A 24,492-nucleotide genomic window follows, 5' to 3' on the forward strand; every position below is an offset into this window, starting at 1 on the left:
AGATTTAAAGGCTTATAGTGCCTCATGAATGGAAACATTAAAGAAAATACATATATTTTAGCACCACATAATACTTTTAAAAAACAGACAATTTTCTAGGACAGTGGTCTCTAAAGTGGGGTGTACAAAGTGATCCACTGGGGTACAGGAAGATTAGAACTTCTATCTCTATTTTTTGTTTTAAAAAATAAGAAATTAAGTTATACCAATATTTACTATCTAGATTAACAATGGAACCCTCAGTGGGTTTATATGTCAGAGTTGTGTCACACATCAACCATTCTGAGGGAAGACTATTATAACGTTCCATAATGAGGAAGGTTTACTATAGTGGTGCCCTCATTTGTTTTGTTTTCAATGTATTATGGCACTGTACTCAGGTCTGGTTAAGAGGATTTATGAATTATGTTAATTAAGTTTAACTAAACCAAGTTTAACTAAACCAAGTTTAACTAAATCCTTACAAGATAAACAAATGTTTTGAAAATATTCCTATAAAGAAAGCACCAATTAAAAATAATTCTAATAATGTGGGAACAAGTAAAGAAAAAAATGTTAGAGCTAATATCTCTCATAAAACATGTTCTTTATCAACCATGCTTTAAGGTAACAATGTGATGTTTTTAAAACACAAAATTTGGCAAGGAGTTAGTTAAAAAAAAAAAAAGAAAGAAAAGAAATTACCAGGAGGACTCACATAGCTATTTACATTTACTTTTGTTAAAATGAACCTCAACCTAAGTTGAGTACCTTGAGATAACTAATGAATCTGCTGTAATTAATGAGATTTAAAAACTAAGCTTTTTTGGAGGTTATTTATAAAAACTTTCAAATCTGCACATTGACATTGGGAAAGAGTTTTTGAATCTGTTTTAAAACTCCTAAATGTAGAGTAGGTTTTGAACCTATTTATTAAAAAATATTAAATATTAAAATGTAAAACTTTCTTATTAGTTTGAAAAAATTTGATGACATTAAAGAAGGAAATTTACTATTCTGATTTAAACAAAAACCTTTGCATATGGATGGCAAAGAAAAATGTATGTTGTGATTTAATAAGATTGGGCAGAGATATACTTCTTTCATTTAGAACTAGTTATCTCTATGAAGGATCTCTTACAGCTGTGACAGTCATTCAAATCAAGCATAAAAATAAAATATGCTTAGAATGGGACCTCTGAATTGATGGATTACCAAGTGTTAAATCAAGATTAAAAAAATTTATTCAATGATACTGCATTCATTAAAATATTACTTGTAATTTTTAGAATGAGTAAAAAGAGGTTTTGTATAATTAAGAAATACATCTTTCTCATCCTTTTATAATTTTTATGTTTAGTGAGCATTTTATAATAGCATATAGTTTGGGCAGAACCAAGATGGCAGCTCAGTAGCAGCAAAAGCTTAAACCTCTCTGCCAACCCTTCCCAACCAATCTATAATAGCATATAGAATTCATAAATATACGTATATTGGAGAATATGTACTCACTATAAATGTGTGTGTATGTCTACATTAAAAAGTTTGGATATTTTTCTGATAGAACATAAAGAAATTGTAAAATGTTCAAAAGTAGAACTACTAAACATTTCCTTTACAGACTACAATGCAGTAAAAACTACTAGTTAATATAGAAAGCACAAGTAAAAGATAGAGAGGCTTAAAAGAAGAATGAAAGAAACTGAAGAAACTGCAAACCTAAAATTTACTCAACTAGTGGAGGCAAGAATAGAAATCAAAATAAGATGGGATAAATCAAAATACGCTTTGATACGGTCGGGAATGATCTGAATTTAAAATTCAGTCCCATTCATTTCAAAGATATCCTTGTGAGTTCAGCGTCTCCATATTTTTTTCACTGAAAACAGACCTCTCCTTGAAAAGCCTGCTGAACAGTACATGTGATTAAAAGTTCGCTTTCTTACTTAGTCAAACATATATTCAAGGGCTCAAGGAGGAAAAATTCTACAAAGATTCCTTCCTAATCTTCCCCCCACAGAAAAAATATACCTTCCTTGTTATCTAGTGAGTGTCAACTGCGGAGAGCTAGCAGGACTCTATCTAGGAAGGGTTAAATATTACTTTTGGTCTCCAAGGAGAGTAAATGGAATTCATAGGACGGGCACATTGAGTGCAAGAAGCCAAGATTGTGGCCTGGCTCAATGACAATTTATTTAATGGATCAATTTCTCGTTCAATATCCTGATCACCCCCTCTTGCCATTCCTGCCCAGCCCAGAGCCAGGAGCACACACTGCTTTCCAAAGAATGATTTCTATAGGCTTTGAGGTACAGGAAGGAGTCACCTTTGGGAAGATGCTATTTAAGACCTGGGAGTGGGGAGACTATAGAGAGGGATGAGTCTTTGCTGATTCTCCCCTGGTACCCCTATTGTCAATTAGACCATAGTTCTGAATATTTGCTTCTATCACACTCTTTAGCTTTGGAACCCAATTTCCTGATCAAAATCTAAAGCCTTCTTTTTCCCTTTGAAACCCACATATTCTTAAACTTCTACTTAGAAGATATTTTCCCTTCTTTTCTTGGAAGATATTTTCCCTTCCCTTCTTTTTTAAAGAGAGAAATATGATGATATATTTGTATAATAAGATATTTGCAACTAATATACAATTAAATCTCCTTAGAGGAGATTTTTAATTGATAGGCAATTAAACCTCTTCTATGCAAACATGGTCACAGTTTTAATTCATATAACAAAACGTAATTTTAAGAATAAAACCCCATATTCTCAATAATAGGTTTTCTAACTAAGGACAAACTTTCTTCCCCTCTCACTTCAGTCTCCATTCTGGTCAGCATCCATATCTTCCCTCAGCACTAGTTAGGATAAGTATCTCTTTAGGGAATGACAGTGGCACTAGCATGCTGATGTGGTTAGGAATGGCCAATGATTCTCAGCAATTAAAAGTTTGGTCACTTTAAGAAGCACGACTGACCACCAAAGAAGACAGGAGTCAAGTGGCTATGAACTGAATGCAGCATCAGCATCTTATCCAGATGCTTAACGAAAAGATAAGGATAGAGAGATCTCTAGAATTTAAGTGAAAACAAACAAACAAAAAATCCAGATTGTGAGGCTTCTCTTCTCAATTCCAAAATAATTCCTATGATAATGGAGTCCAAAACTGTTCCCTATCAGAAAACTTTGAAACTCCAGCTCTCTCATCTGGGGTCAATGACTCAGGAAATCTGTTTTGTAACCCTGTGCATGCCTGGAGGAGATTGGCACAATTTCCCTGAAGAGATGGAGGGAGGGATGGATGGATGGATGGATGGAGTCAGGCCCCAGAATTATTTTAGCAGCAATGAGTAATAGCTCTCCAAATTGCTTTTCTATGGGCTAGCAGCCTGCCAACGAAATTCCCCCACAATCTGTACGAGTAATATGTATAATACATAGAGAAAGGGGACTGCAAAAGCGAGCAGCTGACACATGAAAAAGGAGTCCAAAGGGTTCTGGGCTACCTGGTGCCCAAGCGAGGAAATGGTGCTTTGGAGTCGCTGGCTCATCCCCTTGGCCTTGTCATAGAGGCCAAGAGAGTACTGCACCACCCAGCCAAACAAGGAAGCGAGGCTACCTGGAGTCCTCTCCACTGAGCTGGTAGTAGAGTTGGACCGTCCAGTTCTGTCTGCTGTAGTGCCGTCTTGCAGGGGTCCTTTAGTCTCCTGGGAAACAAGAAAGGGGTAAGAAAGTCAAGAGGGAATGGTTTTAGGTTCCAGGAAAGAATAACAACATAGATGTCAAATGGGATCCAGACTACAAGGGCAATAGAGCCCGCCATGTTGATTTCCCTTTAACTAGCCTTCCAACCACTGGCTGGCACTGCTATGGGATTTCCCCACACCTGGTAATGAGACACATGCCCTAAATACAAGATTACTAGATGTGCTTCTTTTATGATTTGGGCCAGATTCATCCTGGAAGTAATCAGGAATCAATTTCTGGTCTCATCTAAGTATGCGTTCCCACCAGCTTCTCTCCATAAAAAAATCAATGACAACCAATATCACCCCATCTTGGACCTGCAATGTTGTTTAGAAGTCAACAAACTCAGGGCAGCTTAATTGCCTCAAGAAAGCCAGGCCTAGAGATGGGTGGTCCTGGGTTTAAATATGGACTCAGATACTTCTGAGCAAAGTAACACTGAGTAAGTCACTTAACTCCCATTGCTTAGTCTCTTCTCTCTCTAAATATATAATATTAATAATATAGACAAGGTTTGGAGAGACTCCATATATAAGCAACACTAACAAAACCAAATTAATCAATTAATTACATTGATTAAGTTAATCAGTTTAATTATATTTACATAATAAAATATACAAATATATTTTTATAAAATGTGTATAACCATGTAATGCATTAATTTTTATTTACACATGAAAAATATTTAGTACAGTATATGTAATTCATTAATTTTTATTTATGCATAAATATAATAAAATATTTAGTGTAATATATGCACATATATATGGAAGAGAGAGAGAGAGAGAGGCAGACAGACAGGAAGACAGAGTCTCTTCTCGACTTGGGCACATCCTTGAATAAGACAAAGAGAAGCAGGGAGACCTCAAGACTCCAACTACAATTCTAAGGAGAACCTCATCCTATCAGGAGTGGAGAAGAAGCTTTACTAAGCAGCATGGGTTTTGTATTATGTCCCATAAATATTAAGGGGACTAGAGCTAGAAAGCCTGGAGTATCCATCTAATCCCTCCAAACCTTGCCTAGGAAGTTAGACTTACAGAATCCAAATACAGAACCCACAGAATTGGATTTCCTTTAAAAAGCTGGGTTTCCACCCCCCACACCCCCATTTTAATAATGGACTCTAGGTCCATTTCTGCTTTTTTTTTTTTTTTTTTAAATTAAAAGACAGAGGCCTGTCTCTACCAGATTTTCCTGAAGTTTGACTATTTTTTTTTATTTTTTAATTTTTTTAATTTTAAACCCTTTACTTCTGTGTATTGACTTATAGGTGGAAGATTGGTAAGGGTAGGCAATGGAGGTCAAGTGACTTGCCCAGGGTCACACAGCTGGGAAGTGTCTGAGGCCGGATTTGAACCTAGGACCTCCTGTGTCTAGGCCTGGCTTTCAATCCACTGAGCTACCCAGCTGCCCCCTAACTATTTTTTTTTTAAAGCCCTTTTTACCTTCTCTCTTAGAATCAATACTGTGTATTGGTTCCAAGGCAGAAGAGCATTAAGGGCTAGGCAATGGAGCTGCCCAAAATCATACAGCCAGGAGATGTCTGAGGCCATATTTGAACCTGGATCTTTGGGCTTGGCTCTCCATCCACAGAGTCACCTAGATGCACCCATTCCTGCAACTTAAAAGTTGCATATTCAATATTCAAAGCGGTCTTACTTTATTCTAATACCTACTTTCTCCCTCCCCACCTAACAAGTACCCATTGGTCCTCTCCCTTCTGCCTCCCGACACCCAGTCAATCAGAAGGGGATGTTACCTTCCCAGACAGAGGAGCCGCTGCCGGTCTCTTCCTCTGTGCATATCCAGAGAGCCGATAACAGTAGTGAGGTTTACAGTAGAATTTACCTGTGGGCGGTAGGAGAGAAGAAACACACTTGTTACTAACTTGAGATCTGGGCCACTCTGCATCCATGCAGTCCTGCTTCTCTTTTATGCCCACTCAGCTCGTCCGTCTCCTTCCAGATCAATGTAGCTAATCTCAAGGAGCCCATCGGACCCTCTAAAGCTACGCAAACTGCTCTGTCCCCTCCTGCCTGAAGCAGGGGCCTATTTCATTTGGCATCAGAAAGTCACTGAACCAAATCCCAATCAGTTCGCAGAGCAGAGATGCCCAGCCTGCCTGGCATCATCCACAAACAAAGGGACAGTGTATAAAGAACAAAGATTGGATCACATGAAAAGCTGGAAGTTGCATTTCTCGGGAAAGCAGTAATGACTATAACGAGAAGGCTGGGGGGCAGGGCTAAGCATTTAGGCAGAAAGGACCATTTTCAGAGAAACTGATGGCTTCTCAAAAAGTGAGAAGGTAGATTTTCTGAAATAGATCAGCACTTCCCTTTGGGTTCTTCTAGGGCAGCAGGTCTGAAATCTCCTCAAAGGTCCAACAGCTCCCCAAACTCAACACTTCTAGCAACAGTCCTTGAAAAAGGCTTGATAAATTGGCTGTCTTCCTTCTCAAAGTGAAAATGAGATCATCTTAAACACCAGGGAGAAACAAACAAAATGGATTGGAATGCTTTAAATCTGGGGGTCTGTCTCCTTTTATCCCTCACCTGGACCATTTTTTCTTTTTCTTCAGATTTCTCCTTTCCCCATTCACTGACCCCAAACAGGTCTAGTAGAAGGGAGCAGCTTTACAGTTGGGTTTAAAAAAAATATTCATGCCCATAGAATATTTTCCCAGATCACAAATTTTCCACTAGTTCTTGCCAATTCAACTAGTGTCATGGAGATGATGCATCTGTTGTCAGGGATCATTAGTAGTTTAAAAGAATAACAATATTATAGCTTGTAATTTTTGGTTGTAAATATTTTACTTGGTCATACTAGGACTTCTAAGCTCTGGGCCTCTGCTTATTTGATTTGACTATGTTAGGAGGAAACACGGATCCTACTTTCAGATTGGCCACCAGCCTCCTTAAGGATATGGAGTAAGTCACTTGACTTCTCTGAAAGTTTGTTAATATTCCCAGAAGAGTGGGGAGGCATGAAAAAACACATTTGATGATTATAAAGGTTTATGCCTTTTACTAAACTTAATGGCTCTCTTTAATTCTCAAGCATTTATTAAGGGCCTACTATATGCTGGATTTACCAGTCTCTGCCTTCAAGGATCTTGGATTTTACCAGGGACAACCTGCCCAAAGGTAAGGATATACAAAGTAAATTTTAATGAGGACAGCATTAATAACTAGAGGAATCAGAAAAGGGCAATATGTTCTACCAGTCTAATTTCATACCTTTAAGCACAAGTAAATAAATTGTATTTTGTTAATATATGGGTGAAATGGCAAAAAGGGCATGAGTAATAAATAAATCATAATTTTTTCACTTTGCTAATATGGTGCCCATCTTGAAAAGACTTAAAATACCAGAGTTAAGTTCTTAAAGGGGGTTAAAGGATTCTATAAAAGGATAAAAAATCTATAAAAAGAGGCAAAGAAACTTGCAAAGACTTTACCTAAAAACCTTGCAGGGTCACTAAGGTTATATTAAAAGAAAAAAAAAGTCAATCATGTCTTTTGCTAGGGGTTCTATAAATATTAATGATAATTCAATTCCAAAGAATTTTTCCCTTTTTATAGCCCATTAACTTGATGGGCCTTTTTTTGTAATAATCTTTTTTTTTTTTTTAAACCCTTGTACTTCGGTGTATTGTCTCATAGGTGGAAGATTGGTAAGGGTGGGCAATGGGGGTCAAGTGACTTGCCCAGGGTCACACAGCTGGGAAGTGGCTGAGGCCGGGTTTGAACCTAGGACCTCCTGTCTCTAGGCCTGACTCTCACTCCACTGAGCTACCCAGCTGCCCTGTAATAATCTTTTAATTGGCATATTCTTCCCCAGAATTTCTACCTGAGGAAGCACGTGTGTCCTCCATGCTCACTTCAAATCTGGCTCTACCCATTACTTCTACACCTTGTCCCCATCCAAATTGGTCTTCCTACCAAACACACATCACTCCGTTAGTCAACTACTTTTTATGTGTTATTTCTATACACGACTGTCACATCTACTTGCCTAGCCCCTATGGCAGTCTCTCTCTACTTATCAGTCATTTTGAACAGCTCATTAATGGATGTTCTGCAGACAACCTAAATGTATCATACCCAAAACTGAACTCATGATCTTCTCCCCAACCCCAACTTTCCTATCTTCCTAACTTCCCTATTACTGTTAGGGTACCATTTTCTCAGTTACTCTCAGTTACTCAGGCTTGCCACCCCTCCAAGTCCAGCCCCTGAATCTTCAATAAATTCCAATAGTTCTCCATATTACAGGATTAAATAGAAAACCTTCTGTTGGGCTAGCAAACTCCCGAATAACCTAGCTCTTTCCTCTCTTTCTAGCCTTCTTACACCTCCCTCCTCCCTTCCAGATATTTATTTTATTTTATTATTTTTCCAATGGTTACATGATTCTTGTTGTCTCCCTTCCCTCTTCCCTCCCCCCTTCTGGAGATGACAAATAATTTCACTAGGTTATACATATTCCCTTCAGATATTGTGCAAGCCAGTGACAATGCCCTCTGCTGTTCCTTAGACCTAAGACATTCTGGCTCTGACTCCAAACATTTTAAATCTTGCTCCTTCCTTTGGAGACTGCCCATGACTTACCCTATATATCTTGTTTCCTTTATTAGACTGTGAGCTTAAGAGTATTACTTCCTTCTCCCCCCCCCCCCTTTTCTCTGTATTTACAGCACTTAGCATAAAGTCTAATAAATGCTCGTTGACTGACTATTATAAGTGAGTCAAGTAATACTTATTAAATGACTTCTTAAATGGAGATTTTTGGGGGAGCTCATGGCACTGTGCTTCACTCAGAGCACTGATGTGGTACAAGTAGCATGGGTGATGCCTTCTTGTAAGATGATGAGGTTCTTGTGGGCATGATGGAGAAGGGCCAAGGAGTGAGGATGAGATAGAATGTAAACTACCCAGGGGAGCACAGCTAAGCCTGGAGTTAGGAGGGCATGGGTTCAAATCTGGCCTCAGATTTGGCTCAGTCTAGCTATATGACTGTGGGCAAACCATTTAACCCCTTGCCACTCTCCTGTTTTTAGAACTGATACTAAAACAGAAAGTATGGGTTAAAAAAAAAAAGTATGGTAAAAAAAGAACTGTCTTTTTTGCTTGTATTTGTACCCCCTGCACTCTTTGTCACTACTTGACACACAGTAAATACTCTATCTGAAAATCTAGCCCCATTTGAATACTACTCATTCATTAGAAATTCTTGGATATGAATAAGAATCCAGGGAAAGAGAAATCTTATCATTGATTTTGTTTAAGTTCAATAGTTAAATAACTTAAAACATATACACCCACATGAAAAATGTATAACTTAGATAAATAGTATAAGTAAGGAAAGTTAGTTTAAATAAGTTTAGAATGTCAAAGTTGGTAAGAAAATAAATGGCAGCTAAAGAGGAGGCCCAAAGACAAAGCAAGGCTGCCATAAGTAGCCTTCTAAGTTGAGGTGGCCACATTCCAGTGTATGCTTTCTCTTCAGCAATTCCAAATACAACAACATCTTCAAGACACAATTGTAAGACTACAGCTGTCCAGATAACAGGGAAAAGACATGACGTACTGTCTAATCTGGAGTCTTAGTCTTGAGAGTTGGCAACAACTGGAAATGAACTAGCTTTTGGCTAGAGATGTAATGGTTATTACTTTGGTTTTTTTTTTTGTTTTTTTTTTTAAAGCAGCTGAATTCCTGTGAAAAGCCCAGGGGCATGGGCACTATGGTGAACCTCTGAAGCCCATGTGATTAGTTCATCAGTTTGGTATTAATGACGGAGGCAAAGTCAATCACAGCAGATTCTTTGAGATAATCCATATTGTTCAAAATAATTTCCTCTAAAATATTTATCCAATCTCTACTTGACATATTCAGCGAGGATCATGACCAATATGAAATAGGTTTTGAAGGATATCATAGCATAATCTATATAGAAAATTATTTGCCCAATCTCTACTTGAAAATATTCAGTGAGGATCATGACCACTATGAAATAGAGATCATCTATCAAAATATTTACCTTCTTGAGGAAAGGGGAGGTGGAAGGGAAAAAGGAAGAGAATTTGGATCTCAGAATTTTAGAAAACTAATTGGTTTTACAAGTAATGGGGAAAAAAATAAAGTACTGAAAGATTAAAAAAAAAGAAATTCTCCATGAAAAAAAAATAAAGAAAATATTCAGGGAGGGGGAAATCCTTCTCAAAAAAAAAAGGTATTTAGATATTTAGATAATCCTGATTGTGAAAAAGGTCTTCCTTATGCTGAGCCAAAATTTGCCTCCTGATAGTTTCTAACTATTTGTCCTTGCTCTGCATTGTCTCATCCCGTTTCCATGTGGAATGATTGAATCTTCTAGGTCACTCACATTAGAGTTGAGGAAACTGAGAACTTGGAGGGGTTAAGTTAACCTTAAGGTTATATGTAGGTAGTGATAAAATTAGCATTTGAACCCAGGATGTTTGTCACTCCACATCTGGTCCTCTTTCTCTGAGACTCCCCATGTCATTCTAAACTACTTTGCCTCTTTCAAAATGGATTAGTTAGAAAAAGTTGCTTTAAAATCTCAATGATGTTTTTATTATAAGATTATTGACTGTAATAATTCCTTAGCAACCAAAAAAGCCCCAATCTTTCTAGCGACATTTTATCCAAACCAAAACCACTCTCCCTTCTTTTTCCCTTTGAGTTCAGAAGAAGGAACAAGCAGAAACATGTTTTCTTATAATCTCTGAAAACCAGAGGAGCCATATTATCGGAGACTTAAACTGATGAATGGTCCTTTAAATTAAAGATTCATGCAGAAAAATATCAAGGCAGAGAATTGTGCCAGACATTCAAATCCAAAGGGAGAACTTGCTACTGATAAATGGGGCACTAAAAGCCTGAGGCAAGAATTCCTCAATAATGACACGAGTGAATTTCCTCCTAATTCCTCTACAGTCTTGAGGTACCAGCCCAAGGCTGCCACTGGCTACAATGAGGCCAAAGAAAAGAGGTTTATGAACGGAATAAGAAAGGAACTCAAGAATACTTCACTTTCCTTCAGAGAGAGAAAAAAAAGATGAAACACCCCATCTCTACCTCCAAAAGGATACAGTCTAACAGACAAGAGCTATTGCAATAGCCAGCAGCCAAAGCCTGGTCCAGCTTTTCCCTAGGCATTAAGTTTGGCACCTCTAGGGCAAAAATCTCTTGGTACTACTGGGACATCTAGATGGCATGGCAGATAGAGCATCAGACTTGGGAGTTGGGAACTCATCTTCCTGAATTCAAATCTGGCCTCAGACATTTATTAGCTGTGTGACCCCGGGTAATTCACTCAGTTTCCTCATCTGTAAAAGGTGGCAGAGAAGAAAAGGGCAAACCACTCCAACCTCTTTGCCAAGAAAACCCCAAATGGGGTCACAAAGACTCAGAAATGACTGAAATGACTAAACAACAACCACTTGGCACTACTGATGAGGTCATCAAAGCAGTCCTGAGGACACAAGAGAATCCAGGCTAAGCTCAGCAACATTTTACAATATCTGATGAAGAACATGTTTTCTTAAGACTTCTTTGAAGCATTCTAAATGTTACCACACCAGTACTTCACCTGACTTTATTTTTATTAAAAAAAAAAAAAAAAAAAAAAACTCTTAACATCTGTCTTAGTATCAATTTTGTGACAGAGGAATGACAATTGTGAAGCAGATGGGGTGAAGTAATTTTTCCAGGGTTATACAGCTAGAAGTGACACAAGGTCAAATTTGAATCCAGGACCTTCCATCTCTAGACCTGGCTTAATATCCACTGTGCCACCTAGCTGCTCCTCACTTCTGAAATATCATTAGCTCTAAGAATCTGGATTTTACTTAATGTCAAAGTCTTTATATATATTAATGTTTCTGGTTGGAGTTTTACTTCCCTAGACTATAAATTCTTTAATGGGACTAGATTCTTACTGAAGACCCTTCTAACAATAAGAGTCTATGATTTTCCCTTTTTCTACCTTCCATAGAGCCTAGGCATAGTGTTGGTATATAAATGGTGTCATCACTTTATAGAAATCTGGGCCTGGAGTCAAGAAGACCCAAATTCAAATCTGGACCTAGGCAAGTCACTTAACTTCTATTTGCCTCAGTTTCCCCACCTAGAAGATGGAAATAATAATAGCCTATACTTCCCAAATTTGTTGTGAGGATTAAATGAGATAGTAACTATAATGTAATGTTATGTATACACACACACATTTATATAGCTGTGTGCCTGGCTTATATTACATATAATTATAATGATTATTATGAGCTCAGTAAATATTGCTGAATGACTGACTGATTAAAAGCAAATTTCTATGCTCTTAAAATCTCGTTTATACCAAAGCTCAGTATAAGAGAAGGCAATGATTTAAAAGCACAAAAAAAAGGTCTATAAGGGAGGAGCTGCCCAATTTCCTATTCTTATTATACTTGTTATTATACTTGTTATCTCATTCTAATTCCTGTTAAGCACATTCAGAAATTTAAAAAACCTCTGGGAATTGCTTATAAGCAAATATTTCTACCATATGAGTAGCAGGAGCTCCAAATTTTCTGGTGGGGTAACTAATTCTTTTTGTCTCCCCTATTCAACAAGCATATTCTGCAATAAACTGAGCCTATTATATATATATATATAGCCAATAAACTGAGGCTATTGGTGATGCCTAACCCGATGTTCGACCGTCTTCAGTAACAGTGTGGAGACAAGAAGAGGAATTTGATCAGTCAAAAGATATCTAATTAAGTATCTATGCCTGACATTGTGCTAGGTCTTAGAGATACAGAAACTCCAAAATGAAAGAGTTTCTACTTTCTAGACACTCATGTTTCACTAGAAAACATAATCACATAAATACATACAGAATCCATATAAAGTAAATACAAGGTAGCTAAATACAAAGTAGTTAAGGATGGTACTGGGAGGTATTAGGAAAGTCTTGCCCTGGGCCTGAGGCAATAAATAGAACATGCAGTTTAATAAATAGCAAATAGTAAAGAAATTGAACCAAATAAATAAAAAACAAATAGCAGATGTGAAATCCTGGAGAAAAAAGATGGAATGGGAAAGAAAAGAGTGAAGGCCATTTTGGCTGGGTCTTAAGAATTTGGAAAGGGAGATAAGGTATAATAATAATGAGGCTTAAAAGATAGGTCAACATCTGTAAACCCCTTTTATGGGCCAGGTGTTGGGAATACAAAAAGAAGCAAAAAATAGTTGCTACTGTCAAGGAGCTTGTGATCCACTGGGAAGACAACATGCAAATTTACAAATGAGCTATACATTGTGTAATTAGAATTTTGTACCCCAGGACTCCATTTCCCAGAATTCCACTTTCATCCTCACCTTATGTCCTTATATTATATGACCTTATATTTTGGAGATAGTTTCTGTAACCCTGTTCTCTCTCTCTTCACCCACTATCAAGGTCGGGAAAACTTCCCTTTACTGAGATTATGCTCTTGTCTTTTTATTTCCTCTACTTCAAGTGATTATTAATAAATCTTATAAAATATAATACTTAGAGTTACTGGATATTAATTTTAATCTTACAGCATATTATTTTAACAGAAAATGATATCCAGAGGGGAAGGTTTTGGAATTACTTCTGGTAGAAGGTAGGTTTTTAGATGGGATTTGAAGGAAATCTGGGACTTTGATAGTTGGAGTAGAGAGGGATGAAGTTCTAGACATGGAGTAGAGTCAGAAAATGCCCAAAAGTTGCAAGATGGAGTGTCTTGTTCATGGATCATCCAGGAGACCAGTGCCACTGGACTGAAAAATACCTGCTGTACATATATAAGGTGTAAGTAGCCTGGAAATGTAGGGGGAAGCTAGATTCTGAAGGGTCTTCAATGCCAAACAAAGCAGTTTATATTTGCTCCTGGAGGCTAAAGACTTCATAAAACAAATGGGTTTAGATTTTATTCCAAATCATAGGGACATAAATGAATTTATTGAGTAAGGTGGGGATGTGCTAAGATCCTTAACTAAAACAAACAAACAAACAAACAAACAAACAAACAACAACAACAACAACAAAAACCACTAGACTAACAAGAAACTAGAGGCAAAGAGACCAATTAAGAGGCCATTACAATGATCCAGGAGAGAGGTAATGAGGTACTGAACTGAGGTGGTGATTTTGTGAGCAGAGAGAAGAGACTAGAGATGAAAGGCATCTTAGAGGTAAAAAGAGCGAGATCTGAAAAGAGGCTGGATATGTGGGTTTAGGAGGGTGCAGCCTTCAACAGAAAAAGGAAAATCTGGACAAGGGATAAATTCTGTTTTCGGTATATTAAGTCTGAGATGCCTCTGGATCATAAGGTTTGAAATAGCCAATGGACAGTTCTTGATTTGACACTGACACAGGAGGCAAGTGCAGCTCATTTTACACATTTGAGACATCTGCACAGTGATAATTAAATCTACAGGCTTTGAGGGGGTCCTAAAAGATGGAAATGGTTTTAGGAAAATTAATTTTTTATTTTCTTAAACCCTGGTTCCTCCAATCTCTATTCAGGCTGGAAGTACAGGGGGGGCTTGAGTAGCCCTGGCCAAACTGTTGTTCTGCATGGAAGCTTTGACCTCTATTTCCAATCCAATGGATTCACCAATGGGAAAAAAAGTGAAGGATGGGGGCCTAGCAGAATTGGATCTTAAATTGTACTATGAATAGGTGGTCATCAAAACAATATGATACTGGCTAAGAGATGGAAGGATCAATAGAATAGGCTTTGGGTAAATGTCCTCAGCAAGATAGTGTACAATAAACTCAAAGATCCCAGCTTTTGGGACAAAAACTGCTGGGAAAATTGGAAAACAGTATGGGAGAGATTAGATTTAGACCAATGGATTCACCACTCTTTAGGCAACGAGGTGGCCTTCCACTCCTAGAGGTTCACCATGTTCGTGTCAAACACTGTAAATACTTAACTGGTCTATATGAGATGATATTTTTAAAGCACTTAGCATAGAAGACATTATAGAAATGCTAGTCACCATCACCATGACTACCATCATCCCAATGATGCTCTTGAGGGACTGGACCAATATTACAGGAAAATGCCATCCCAATCAGAGCTAGGACAGTCTTGAGGGTCATCCATTGTGAGGAGGTGTGAAATGGATAACGGACTTCTACTGCCAATTCTAGAGAAGAAGGAAGTTGCTTCTTACCATCCTCGATGTCATATGCATAACAAGACAGGCGGAGGGTGGTGGAACAGTACTCGCACTTAAAGCAGCTTCGATGGAAGAACTTTCCTTCGGCACTCAGCCTCTCCATCACGTAGACTCGCTTATGGCAGAAATAACAAATATCACTGCCTCCTATATTCTGGGGGAACTCCTTCTTCAATGACCCCTGTGGGAAATGGGAAGAAGAAAAGACAAGAAGTCGGTCACCGGCTCTCATGATGACCTGTACTCCAGAGAGGGATATCAGCAGATGTACTTTGTCCTCTGTACCACTAACCAGCTCTAAGTGATGAAGCCACCATGAGAGTGGAGGCAATCAAATGATGAAAGCATCATTCAATAGGAATCTGGGCTCCTCAAAGACCGAGGGGCATCCATTCCCAACGCGTTCCACTTTACTATGGAAACAGTCTTTTGTGGTCACTGCCCCAAGGCACAGAATCATGTCCCTAGTATATGAGAGATGGGTCCAAAAATATCAAACCATTGCAGTCGTGGAGAGATGTCACTCACTTTCTGATGAACACTCCCGTACTTGTATTCTTTCACGAATGGAAATTTGTGAAGAGAAAAACGCTTTGCTAGGACAACAATCTCCTATTTTCAATACTTATATACACATTTCTCATGGATTTGGACACCTAAAACTTTCATTTTCACACATTCTAAGTATTTTCAGCTTATATACTTATTTACTTATCGATGTTCAAATATCCTAAATTAAAAAAAATAATCACCATGCTAGGCTTTTGGCAGCCTATAGAATCATAAATTTATGAGGACAGCTAACCAGCTCATTTTGACCACAGCTTTATGTTATGTCTAAACACATAGTGCCCTCAGAACATCTCTTACCAGTTCCTTCTTGTCTAGAAGGGTTTTGGGCTGTTCTTTCCTTTGAAGCTGATTGGCTATCTGCTCAGCCAATGAGCTCACGCCGCCTGTGTACATCTTTATATACTTCTATTGGTTGGAGAACATAAATTAACCAGGAAATGAAGGAAAATGAGAAAAAAATAAATTAAGAAGATAGGAAATAAGTTTTAAAAAGACATAAGGTGAGAAAAAAGTGCAGCAGACAAACCATGCCAGCAAAGTGCCTCGAAGCAGGACAATTGGGTGGTAAGAAGGGAACTGGTGTCAGTGACAACATAAAGGCTATTTTTAGCAGAGCTGTCAAAAAAGCATCAAGAATTACGTTAACTACACCAGAAGCTGGAAATTACTCTTTTTAAGATAATATCAGCACTTGCAGAAGGGATGAACAAAAAACATAAGGGAATAAAAAAGGAATCTAATAAGGATGGGAATTATATACAGAGGTTAAGAGGATTCTGTCCCATCCAGACAGATAGTTCCATGTTTGGAGAGTTTCTCTGCAGCAGAATATATCAACTCCTTTCAAGACTCCTTAAAAAACTCTACATTTAGAAAGTAGGTGACAATCTTCAAGTAGACTCATAGTGATTTAATACCTTCAATTAATGCTTGAAGGGACTTCTAGAGTTAATTTAGTCAAACTCATCTCATTTTACAAATGAATAAACTAAGATCCAGATAAGTGAAGTGTTTTGCCCAAGAGCAAAGCAGGAATAGAGTGAGAATCCAAGTCTACTGGTTCCCAGGCCAGTGTTTTTTAAAAACTGCATCATGCTCCCTTCTCTTCCTTAGAGGCAGCTCTGAATCTATTCCAACCTGCAAATACTCCCAGTTTTTATGTGGAAGAACCAGCACAACTGATTTATGCTTATACTTATGAAAAATCCATCCACACAAACACACTTTCTCACCAAGGTACCATAGTGAAAGCTTCTCTGGCTGGGATGGATATCCTGACTGGATACTAAAGTGTATTACAAGCATTTGTTCAAATAGTTTAAATTTGGGTCTGGGAGAAGTGGGGATATTTCTAGTTTAGGACAAAAGTGTGAAAGAGTATTGAAATAATTTATTATTTTGGGCAAAAAAATGAAAGAAATACCACCAGATTTTAGCACAAAAGTTCCTGTTCACATCTCTTGGAAGTTGGTTGAAGAACTGCAAAGTCATTACAGTCTCCATACAATGAGAAAAATGTTCAGAACTAGAAGGCTGGACATTGCCTTCTAATTTCTCTGTGTTCAATTCAATCATCTATGTAGATCCTGACATATAATATTACTGCTATGCCTCACTTAAAAAGCAGAGAGCTCCAATCAGTTGTGTTTATGCCAAATACTGGAGGTCTAATTCCAAATGCCATAAAGAAACAGTTGTCTTTCTTCGGTTACTCTTAATTTAGCAATTCTTTTGAAGGGGAAAGAGTGATTGATATGAGAACCTGGGTAAAGCTGAGGGCAAACAAGGGAAGTGCTCATTCTGGGAAAGAGCCAACTTTATTTTATTTTATTTTAAAAAACTTTTACCTTCCATTTTAGACTCAATATTACCATATTGGTTCCAAGGTAGAAGAGTGGTATGGGCTAGGCAATGGAGGTTAAGTGACTTGCCCAGGGTCACACAGCTAGGAAACATCTGAGGTCAAATTTGAACCCAAGGACCTCCCGTCTCTAGGCTTGGCTCTCAAGCCACTGAGTCCCCCTGCTGCCCCCAGGAGCCAACTTTAAAGATATAAATGCCAGAGCACAACCAGAAATAAACATGATTTAGTTGGGATTGAGGAAATCACTGCAATTTTCAGTCTTAATGCACACGCACATTTCAAAGGACTTGTGCCATTAACCTATTAATGACTTCTACAACATTGTTTCTATTAGAAATAAAGGGGAAGAAAAAAAAGAATGGCTACCAAATCCAACATTTTTGAAATCAGAGATAATGGAGAAACTTTGGGCTGGGAAGGACAAAGAACAAATACAAATGCCACGGTAGTACAATAATGAAATCAGAAATAGTAAATACTCATGTTATCTTTCATTCCATTGCAGACAAAATCAGGCACAGACTAGAAACCAAAAACATTGGCCTAGGAAATTAAGTAAGCTTTCCTCAAAGATTTGGGTCCTTCCAGGTCTGGCCACAGCACTAACATCCTGACCAGCAGGATGTGATTATAGTCCAAGCCTGTCCTTGTGCTTTCGTTGGGTTCATTTCAATAGCAGTAACATGTTCATAATGACAAGCATTTCTGGGGAAGTGGTAGAAACTCAAAATCTATTATTTATGGCATAAAAAGCCAATTTTCTTTACTTTGCTGTTAGGGGACGTTTAAAATTTAGTGATATTTAAGATTACACACATGCATGCGCACACACACACACACCCAGTAGTTTGATACAAATGAGAAAATAATTTTAAATAATGAGATAATTTTCCTGTAAATCACCCCATAAAGGGAAGAAATCTAGTATAGGGAATGGAAGGGTTGATTCCATCTGATTCAAAATCAGATATAGTCTAAAATATGCAAACATTCATATACACCCACCAAAAATACACACCACACACTATGCTTTGAATTCCATTACAAAGAATATCATATAAATTTCTCTTTTTGGAAAAATTTCCCAATCCTTAAGCTGGGCTGGTTTCTGATAAACATTTGCTAAAACAGAATCCTAAGACAATGGAAGGTAATCAGTTGAAATTTACTTTATGAGTCTATAACATTTTAAATATAGAATGAACAGAATATGCCAAGGTTAGCAGCTCATTTCATTCATTTATGCATGGACACACACATACATTCTTTTTTTTAATCCTTACCTTCCGTCTTGGAGTCAATACTGTGTATTGGCTCCAAGGCAGAAGAGTGGTAAGGGCTGACTTGCCCAGGGTCACACAGCTGGGAAGTGTCTGAGGCCAGATTTGAACCTAGGACCTCCCATCTCTAGGCCTGGCTCTCAATCCACTGACCTACCCAGCTGCCCCCTCTCTCATTCTTAAAAAGGAGATAAACCAGAGTCAGAGGTTCTGTCAACACCCCCAAGGACAGAGACCTCTGGTGACTGCATTAGTTGGTGTGAGGTAAGCAAGGGTCATACATCAGATAATTGTGGTTTTCCCAAAACTCAGGCATGCTACCTGTCGGAGGGAGTCAGAGGAGGGTGAAGCGGGGCGGTTGGAGGAACGGAGGCTAAGGGAAAGCTCCCATTGCTCAACAAAAAATCGACGAGAAGGTTCAGTTTCTTGCTAAAAAATAAAATAAAAAGATGGAGAAAAAAAATCAAAGGAAGTGTCAAATGTAGAATTTGAGCCTAACCAGAGAGAAGACCTAACCTGAAATCCTTCAGCCTCAGAATAAAGTTGAAATGACAGAGAAGTAGGAGAGAAGCACCCCTGGTTTCTGGAAAGCAGGACTGAAATGACTTAAGGTTGTCACAGTTCTATTCTCTCCCTTTCCTGTTATTTACTCTACAGCATTATTCTTGAATCTAGCCAGAGGGCGGGCAGAGGCAATAAACCACCTACAGAAGGGCTCTGTGTCTATAAAGTATCAGTAATCTCAGAGTGGAAAGGCTCACTAGTTCAACCTGTTCTTGTTCAGTGGGAGAGCTCCCTTACTTGTCCATTTTAAGGCTCCTTCTAAAGATTGAAGGATAGTCAGAGTCGTTTGGGGTTTTGAGTCTACTAAGACACCACCTCTGCTCCCTCAATCTGTTCTTGAACACAAATCCAACAAGCAGTCTTCTAGCCCTTCACTTAAAAACCTCTTAGACAGCTATGATGGCTAGAAGTTTGTCCCTCTATTAGGTTTAAATCTATAATTTACAGACCCACTGCTTCTAATTCTGCCTTCAGAAGCCAAGCAGAACAAGTCAAATTATTCTTCCATCTCACTGCCCTTCAAAAATTCTATCTATCATTTTAAATAAGAAGTCATCAGGCCCTTCAACTGATTCTTATTATGGAATGATAACAGGATAGCCCTCCTTCGGATAGCCTTTATCATTATTATCATTGTCCTTCCCAGAAAAATAAGACCTAGAATTAAATATAATCCTCTCCAAGTGGCCATTCTTTCTCTTGGCTAGTACTCATTTGGCACTCCAAGAAAGTGCCCCAGAAGGCAAGAAAATTAGAGGTGAATGAAGGGAAGAGGTGGTACCTCTTCTCGAGCCCACTTACACATTAGGAAGAGTTTCTGCAAAGTGGGCTTCTCCCACTGACTTTACAGAGAGATGTAAGGAGCTAAGCAAATACAAAGGGAAGTTATTCCCTTCTCTGAAAGGGCCAGAAAGGGCCAGCACCTGTGGATGCTTTTCCAGTTTTCTGTTAATCCATAAAAGAAGAATCAGACCAGTAATCATGCTTGCCCAAAGCAAGCTGAAGCCTGAAGGAGAAAAAAAAAATCAGGATAAAAAAAAAAAAACAAAACAAAACCAAGCCACTGACTCTATTTACATACTTTACAAAACATGATGAAAGATCCAAAACAAAGGTTTGCTATTTTAATTGTGTGGATCACTAAAAAAAGCTTATGTGATTCCTTGATAAGGGATTGATTTTTAGAGGTCTAAGATCTGTGGTGGATTGAACATTAGATTTCCCTAAAAGGGAACATTATGTAGATTTTAAAATTAATATCCAATATCTCCAAGTTTAATATTTATAAAGCTTATTATTAAAAGTAGAGGGAGCTCACTTAAGCAACTCAATTATCCAAGAAATCACATGTCTTCTGCTCCTGCAGCTCCAAGCAGACCCATCTCCCTCACTCACATGTAGGGGATTGTCTTTAATCAATAGATAATAACATAATCTATAGACCATAATAATATCAATAGACAAATGGATGAGAACAATACTGGGCAAAAGTCACCTAAGCTACCTTGGCCTTTGCTCCAGAAGCATGGGCAACTGACATTCCCTGTGCTCAATATTTGGGGTGGAAGACCACCATAAATTACTTGGTGAGATCACTGTAGAAAAAGCAGTACAATGAGAAAAGAAACTGACAGAAAATTAAAAAGAAAAGATTCCCCTGGAAGTAGACCAGGCAAGGGTAATGCTATTTGGTGAAGGGAAAGGAGATGTGAAAGAAAGCAAGGTCACAAGGAAGATCGTGAACAGAGCTTGACGAGTCACTGAAAATGAGATCCCTCCAAAATGACTGGACTACTGCCCAGTACATTAATGGAGACAAAGAATTAGCTTTTTCCAAGAAGAAATGAAAAACTCATTTAACTCATTATCTTCTGAGGGCAAAACTCCACAAATATCTCTACCTTTCACCTTTTCACCTCTGAATTCAAACACCACTAAACTCAAATGATCAAAAAGAAATCTCAACTTTCTTCTCAGATTCAGGGAACTCCATTCTCAAGTGATGTTAACTTTCTTTCTGAGAGAATGCCAGCCTGGACTAACATCTAAATATATTAATATACGAATAGCTGACTGTGTAAAGTTCTTCATAGAAATGGAGACTTAAGAGAGCTGGAGCCCACAGGCTAGGAAGAGACTAGATGATGTCTTTCAATCCCCATTTCATCACCAACCATACACCCCATCATTGTTATTCATGACAGCTCATCTATCTACGTCTAGCTTTTTTTCTCCTTCTGACTGGAAGAAGAGGCTGAGGTATAAGACTGGTTTTCTTCCAGAGATATGAACTACCAGCCCTAACTGTATTCTTCTATGTCAAAAAAAAAAAAAAAACCAAGGAGAGAAGGGAAAGACTTTGTGGCATAAAGTCAATAGGAAATGATCACTCTTTACATCCTCTGTAGGGTGGATATAGATTGATTGCCCTATACACTTAGGCTGAATGGCATGACTTTCCACTAATGACAAGTTAAGTATGTTTCTGTATTCAGGATGTCCATTGTATATCATTTCATTAGTCAGATTATCCAATGGGAAGATTGTGTGTTTGAGTTCTGATTTGCTGAATGACCATTCAGATAACCAGTCTGCATTAATTCTGTTTTTCTCTAGTATTCCTCCGCTTCCCATCTTAATATTAAAATTCTTGACAATGGTGAAAGGTCTGTTTTTTTTTAATACCTCTCCTTGTCCCCATCCCCAAGATAACATAGCTATCAGAAAGGCAAAGGTGAATGACATTTGCTTAATAAACTTGCTCTCAACAGCTCACCCACAGAATTAATCATTTGTTACAGTTATGAGATGCAAAGAGATATGATCATAAGCGAAGATGGACAGACAGAAAAAAAGGCCACCAAGAGTCTGTACAGCAGCAGAAAAACATATTCTCATCAGCAGAGTCTGAAGTGCCGTGCTGTCCTAGGAGCAGGGTCTGTGCTGAATCTTCCATGTTAACAAATTCCAAACGAAATCTGTTTTTGGTTTGAGTAGCAAGAGTGCAAGAAGCAACCAAGAGGGCATTTTACCATCCCCAGTGCCTTCCCAATGTCTTGCACCCGATGTGTGTGCCCTCACGGCACCCCATGCGGAAGGGTTCATGCTTTTTTTACCCTTTCAGAGTGGGGACTCCGCTTGCCGCGGTTGTCAGCATCAAGATCCCTGTACATCTGTAGACAACAAAGTATAAACTTAAACACCAGCCAAAGGCTTTTTTTTTTTGGACATACTAAATGACAGTGAGAAACGAGCCTGGAAAAAATTCACAATGTTAATTTCAAACATATCTGTGCCCTTTTCCCAAGGCTCCCTCGCCCCCAAAACCTCAAAATCCCCCACACGAGGACAAAACTGTGTATGTGGTTGTGGCGTTCGACTGTAGGTCAGTCAGGTAGATCAATGAAACTAGAGTTAGTACAAAGGTGGAACAAACTCATATCTTTCACACAGTGGTAGGACAGCAAAGAAGTTAGACAGAAGGGCTTAAAAAAAAAAAAAAAAAAAAAAAAGAGCCAGATTAGAAGGGTGAAGTTTCCCAAACCAGAAATTAGAAAGGAAAAGCAGTGAGCTGGAAACTGGCTAGAATAAATGACCACTACAAATAGTCCAGAGGAAACTCCAGGGTGGGGAGTGATCCCTGCATAAGAACACGGGGCCACTTTTAGTTTATTCAAAAGACATGGTGATAAGTTTTTATCATTGAGGAAGGGGGGAGTGAACCATAAAGAGAAACATTCAATTGGCTCAGTTTAATTAAGGAAGCAACTGTCACAGATATGGTGGGAGGTTGGGGGTAGGGGAAATAATTTTGTATGGCCAAAAGCCTTCAGAAGACTGAGAATTCAAAGTGAAAAATTAAACAGTGGCTGAAGAACTGATTCACAGTTGCTTCTACATGGAATTCCCAGGCACATAGGCATATAGCCTCAGCAAGATGCCAAAGGGAGAAGCCACAATTTCTTTTAAAGACTCAGTTCTTATCAGAGCAGCTGGGTGACTCAGTGGATAGAGAGCCAGGGCTAAAGATGGGAGATCCTAGGTTCAAATTGGACCTCAGATACTTCTGGACTATGTGACCCTGAGCACTTAACCCCAATTGCCTAGCCCTCACTACTTTTCTGCCTTGGAACCAATACACAGTAATACAATATACATTCTAAGGCAGAAGGTTAGGGCTTAAAAATAAACAAAACACACCTATCCATCTATCTATCTTTCTACTCATCCATCCATCTAAACATCCATTTGTTTCTTTTTATCTATTAATTTTTCCATCTATCTTTCCATCCTTCTCTATTCTATCTATATTTTCATCTATTTATCTATCCATTCCTATCTATTTTCTCATCCATCTATCTAGTTCTTTTCTATTCACCTATTTGTTTATCCATTTGTATCTTTCCATCTATCTACCTATCCATTTATTTAGTCTTTATCTATTCACCGATTCATTTATCCATTTATATATCTTTCCATCTATCTACCCATCCATCTATCCACCTAGCTATCATTCTTTCCATCCATCTCTATCTACTTATCCACCCCTATCTATTTTTCTGTCAATCTATCTTCCAATCCATTCACCTATTCATTTATCGATTTATCTTTCCTTCTATCCATCTATCTACCTATCTATCATTCTTTCCATCCATCTCTATCTACTTATCCATCCCTATCTATTTTCCATCAATCTATCTTCCATGCCATCTATCTAGTCTTTATCTATTCACCTATCCATTTATCCATCTATATATCTTTCCACCTATCTACCTATCTATCATTCTTTCCATCATCTCTATCTACTTATCCATCCCTATCTATTTTTCCATCAATCTGTCTTCCAATCCCCTCATTTATCCATTTATATATCTTTCTATCCATTTATCTGTCTATCTATCTAAATTAAATTCTTGCACCCAAATACACAAGCGGTATTAAATGTGTTCAAGTAGAGTGTGTCAGAATCAAATTGTATAATTAAGCTACAAGCTGATAGGTATTCCCTAGTTATATTCAACTGAGGTAAGGTAAGGAGGAAGTTGTTAGTTTGAAATTATCTTAGTGCCAAAATAAAATAACTTTTGCACTACCTCACAGGTAGTCCTGAGGTAACAGACTCAAAGGGCTTAAAACTGTATGTCATTTAAACAGGCCATCTTAGATGAAGCAACAACTTCCTTGAGAATCATTGAATTTACAAGATTCTTTAAGTGTTACTCCTGAAGGCCAGAAAAACCCCAGCTGTAAATA

At 38.1% G+C, this 24,492-nt stretch overlaps 1 protein-coding gene across 2 annotated transcripts in view; it reads right to left on the minus strand.

Annotated features, from left to right (window-relative positions):
* MICAL3 (microtubule associated monooxygenase, calponin and LIM domain containing 3) overlaps positions 1–24,492 on the minus strand; it is a 146,307-nt gene that overhangs the window by 89,808 nt on the left and 32,007 nt on the right. For both annotated transcript variants that reach the window (XM_044679348.1, XM_044679347.1), the window contains exons 16-18: positions 14,953–15,139; positions 5,489–5,577; positions 3,599–3,686 (exon numbers count right to left, since the gene is read on the minus strand). In XM_044679348.1, the coding sequence (XP_044535283.1) occupies positions 3,599–3,686; positions 5,489–5,577; positions 14,953–15,139 (364 nt within the window). The remainder of the gene's footprint in view (positions 1–3,598; positions 3,687–5,488; positions 5,578–14,952; positions 15,140–24,492) is intronic.

This window comes from Gracilinanus agilis, chromosome 5 (genome assembly GCF_016433145.1).
Source record: "Gracilinanus agilis isolate LMUSP501 chromosome 5, AgileGrace, whole genome shotgun sequence".
In the NCBI taxonomy this organism is placed as follows: domain Eukaryota; kingdom Metazoa; phylum Chordata; class Mammalia; order Didelphimorphia; family Didelphidae; genus Gracilinanus; species Gracilinanus agilis.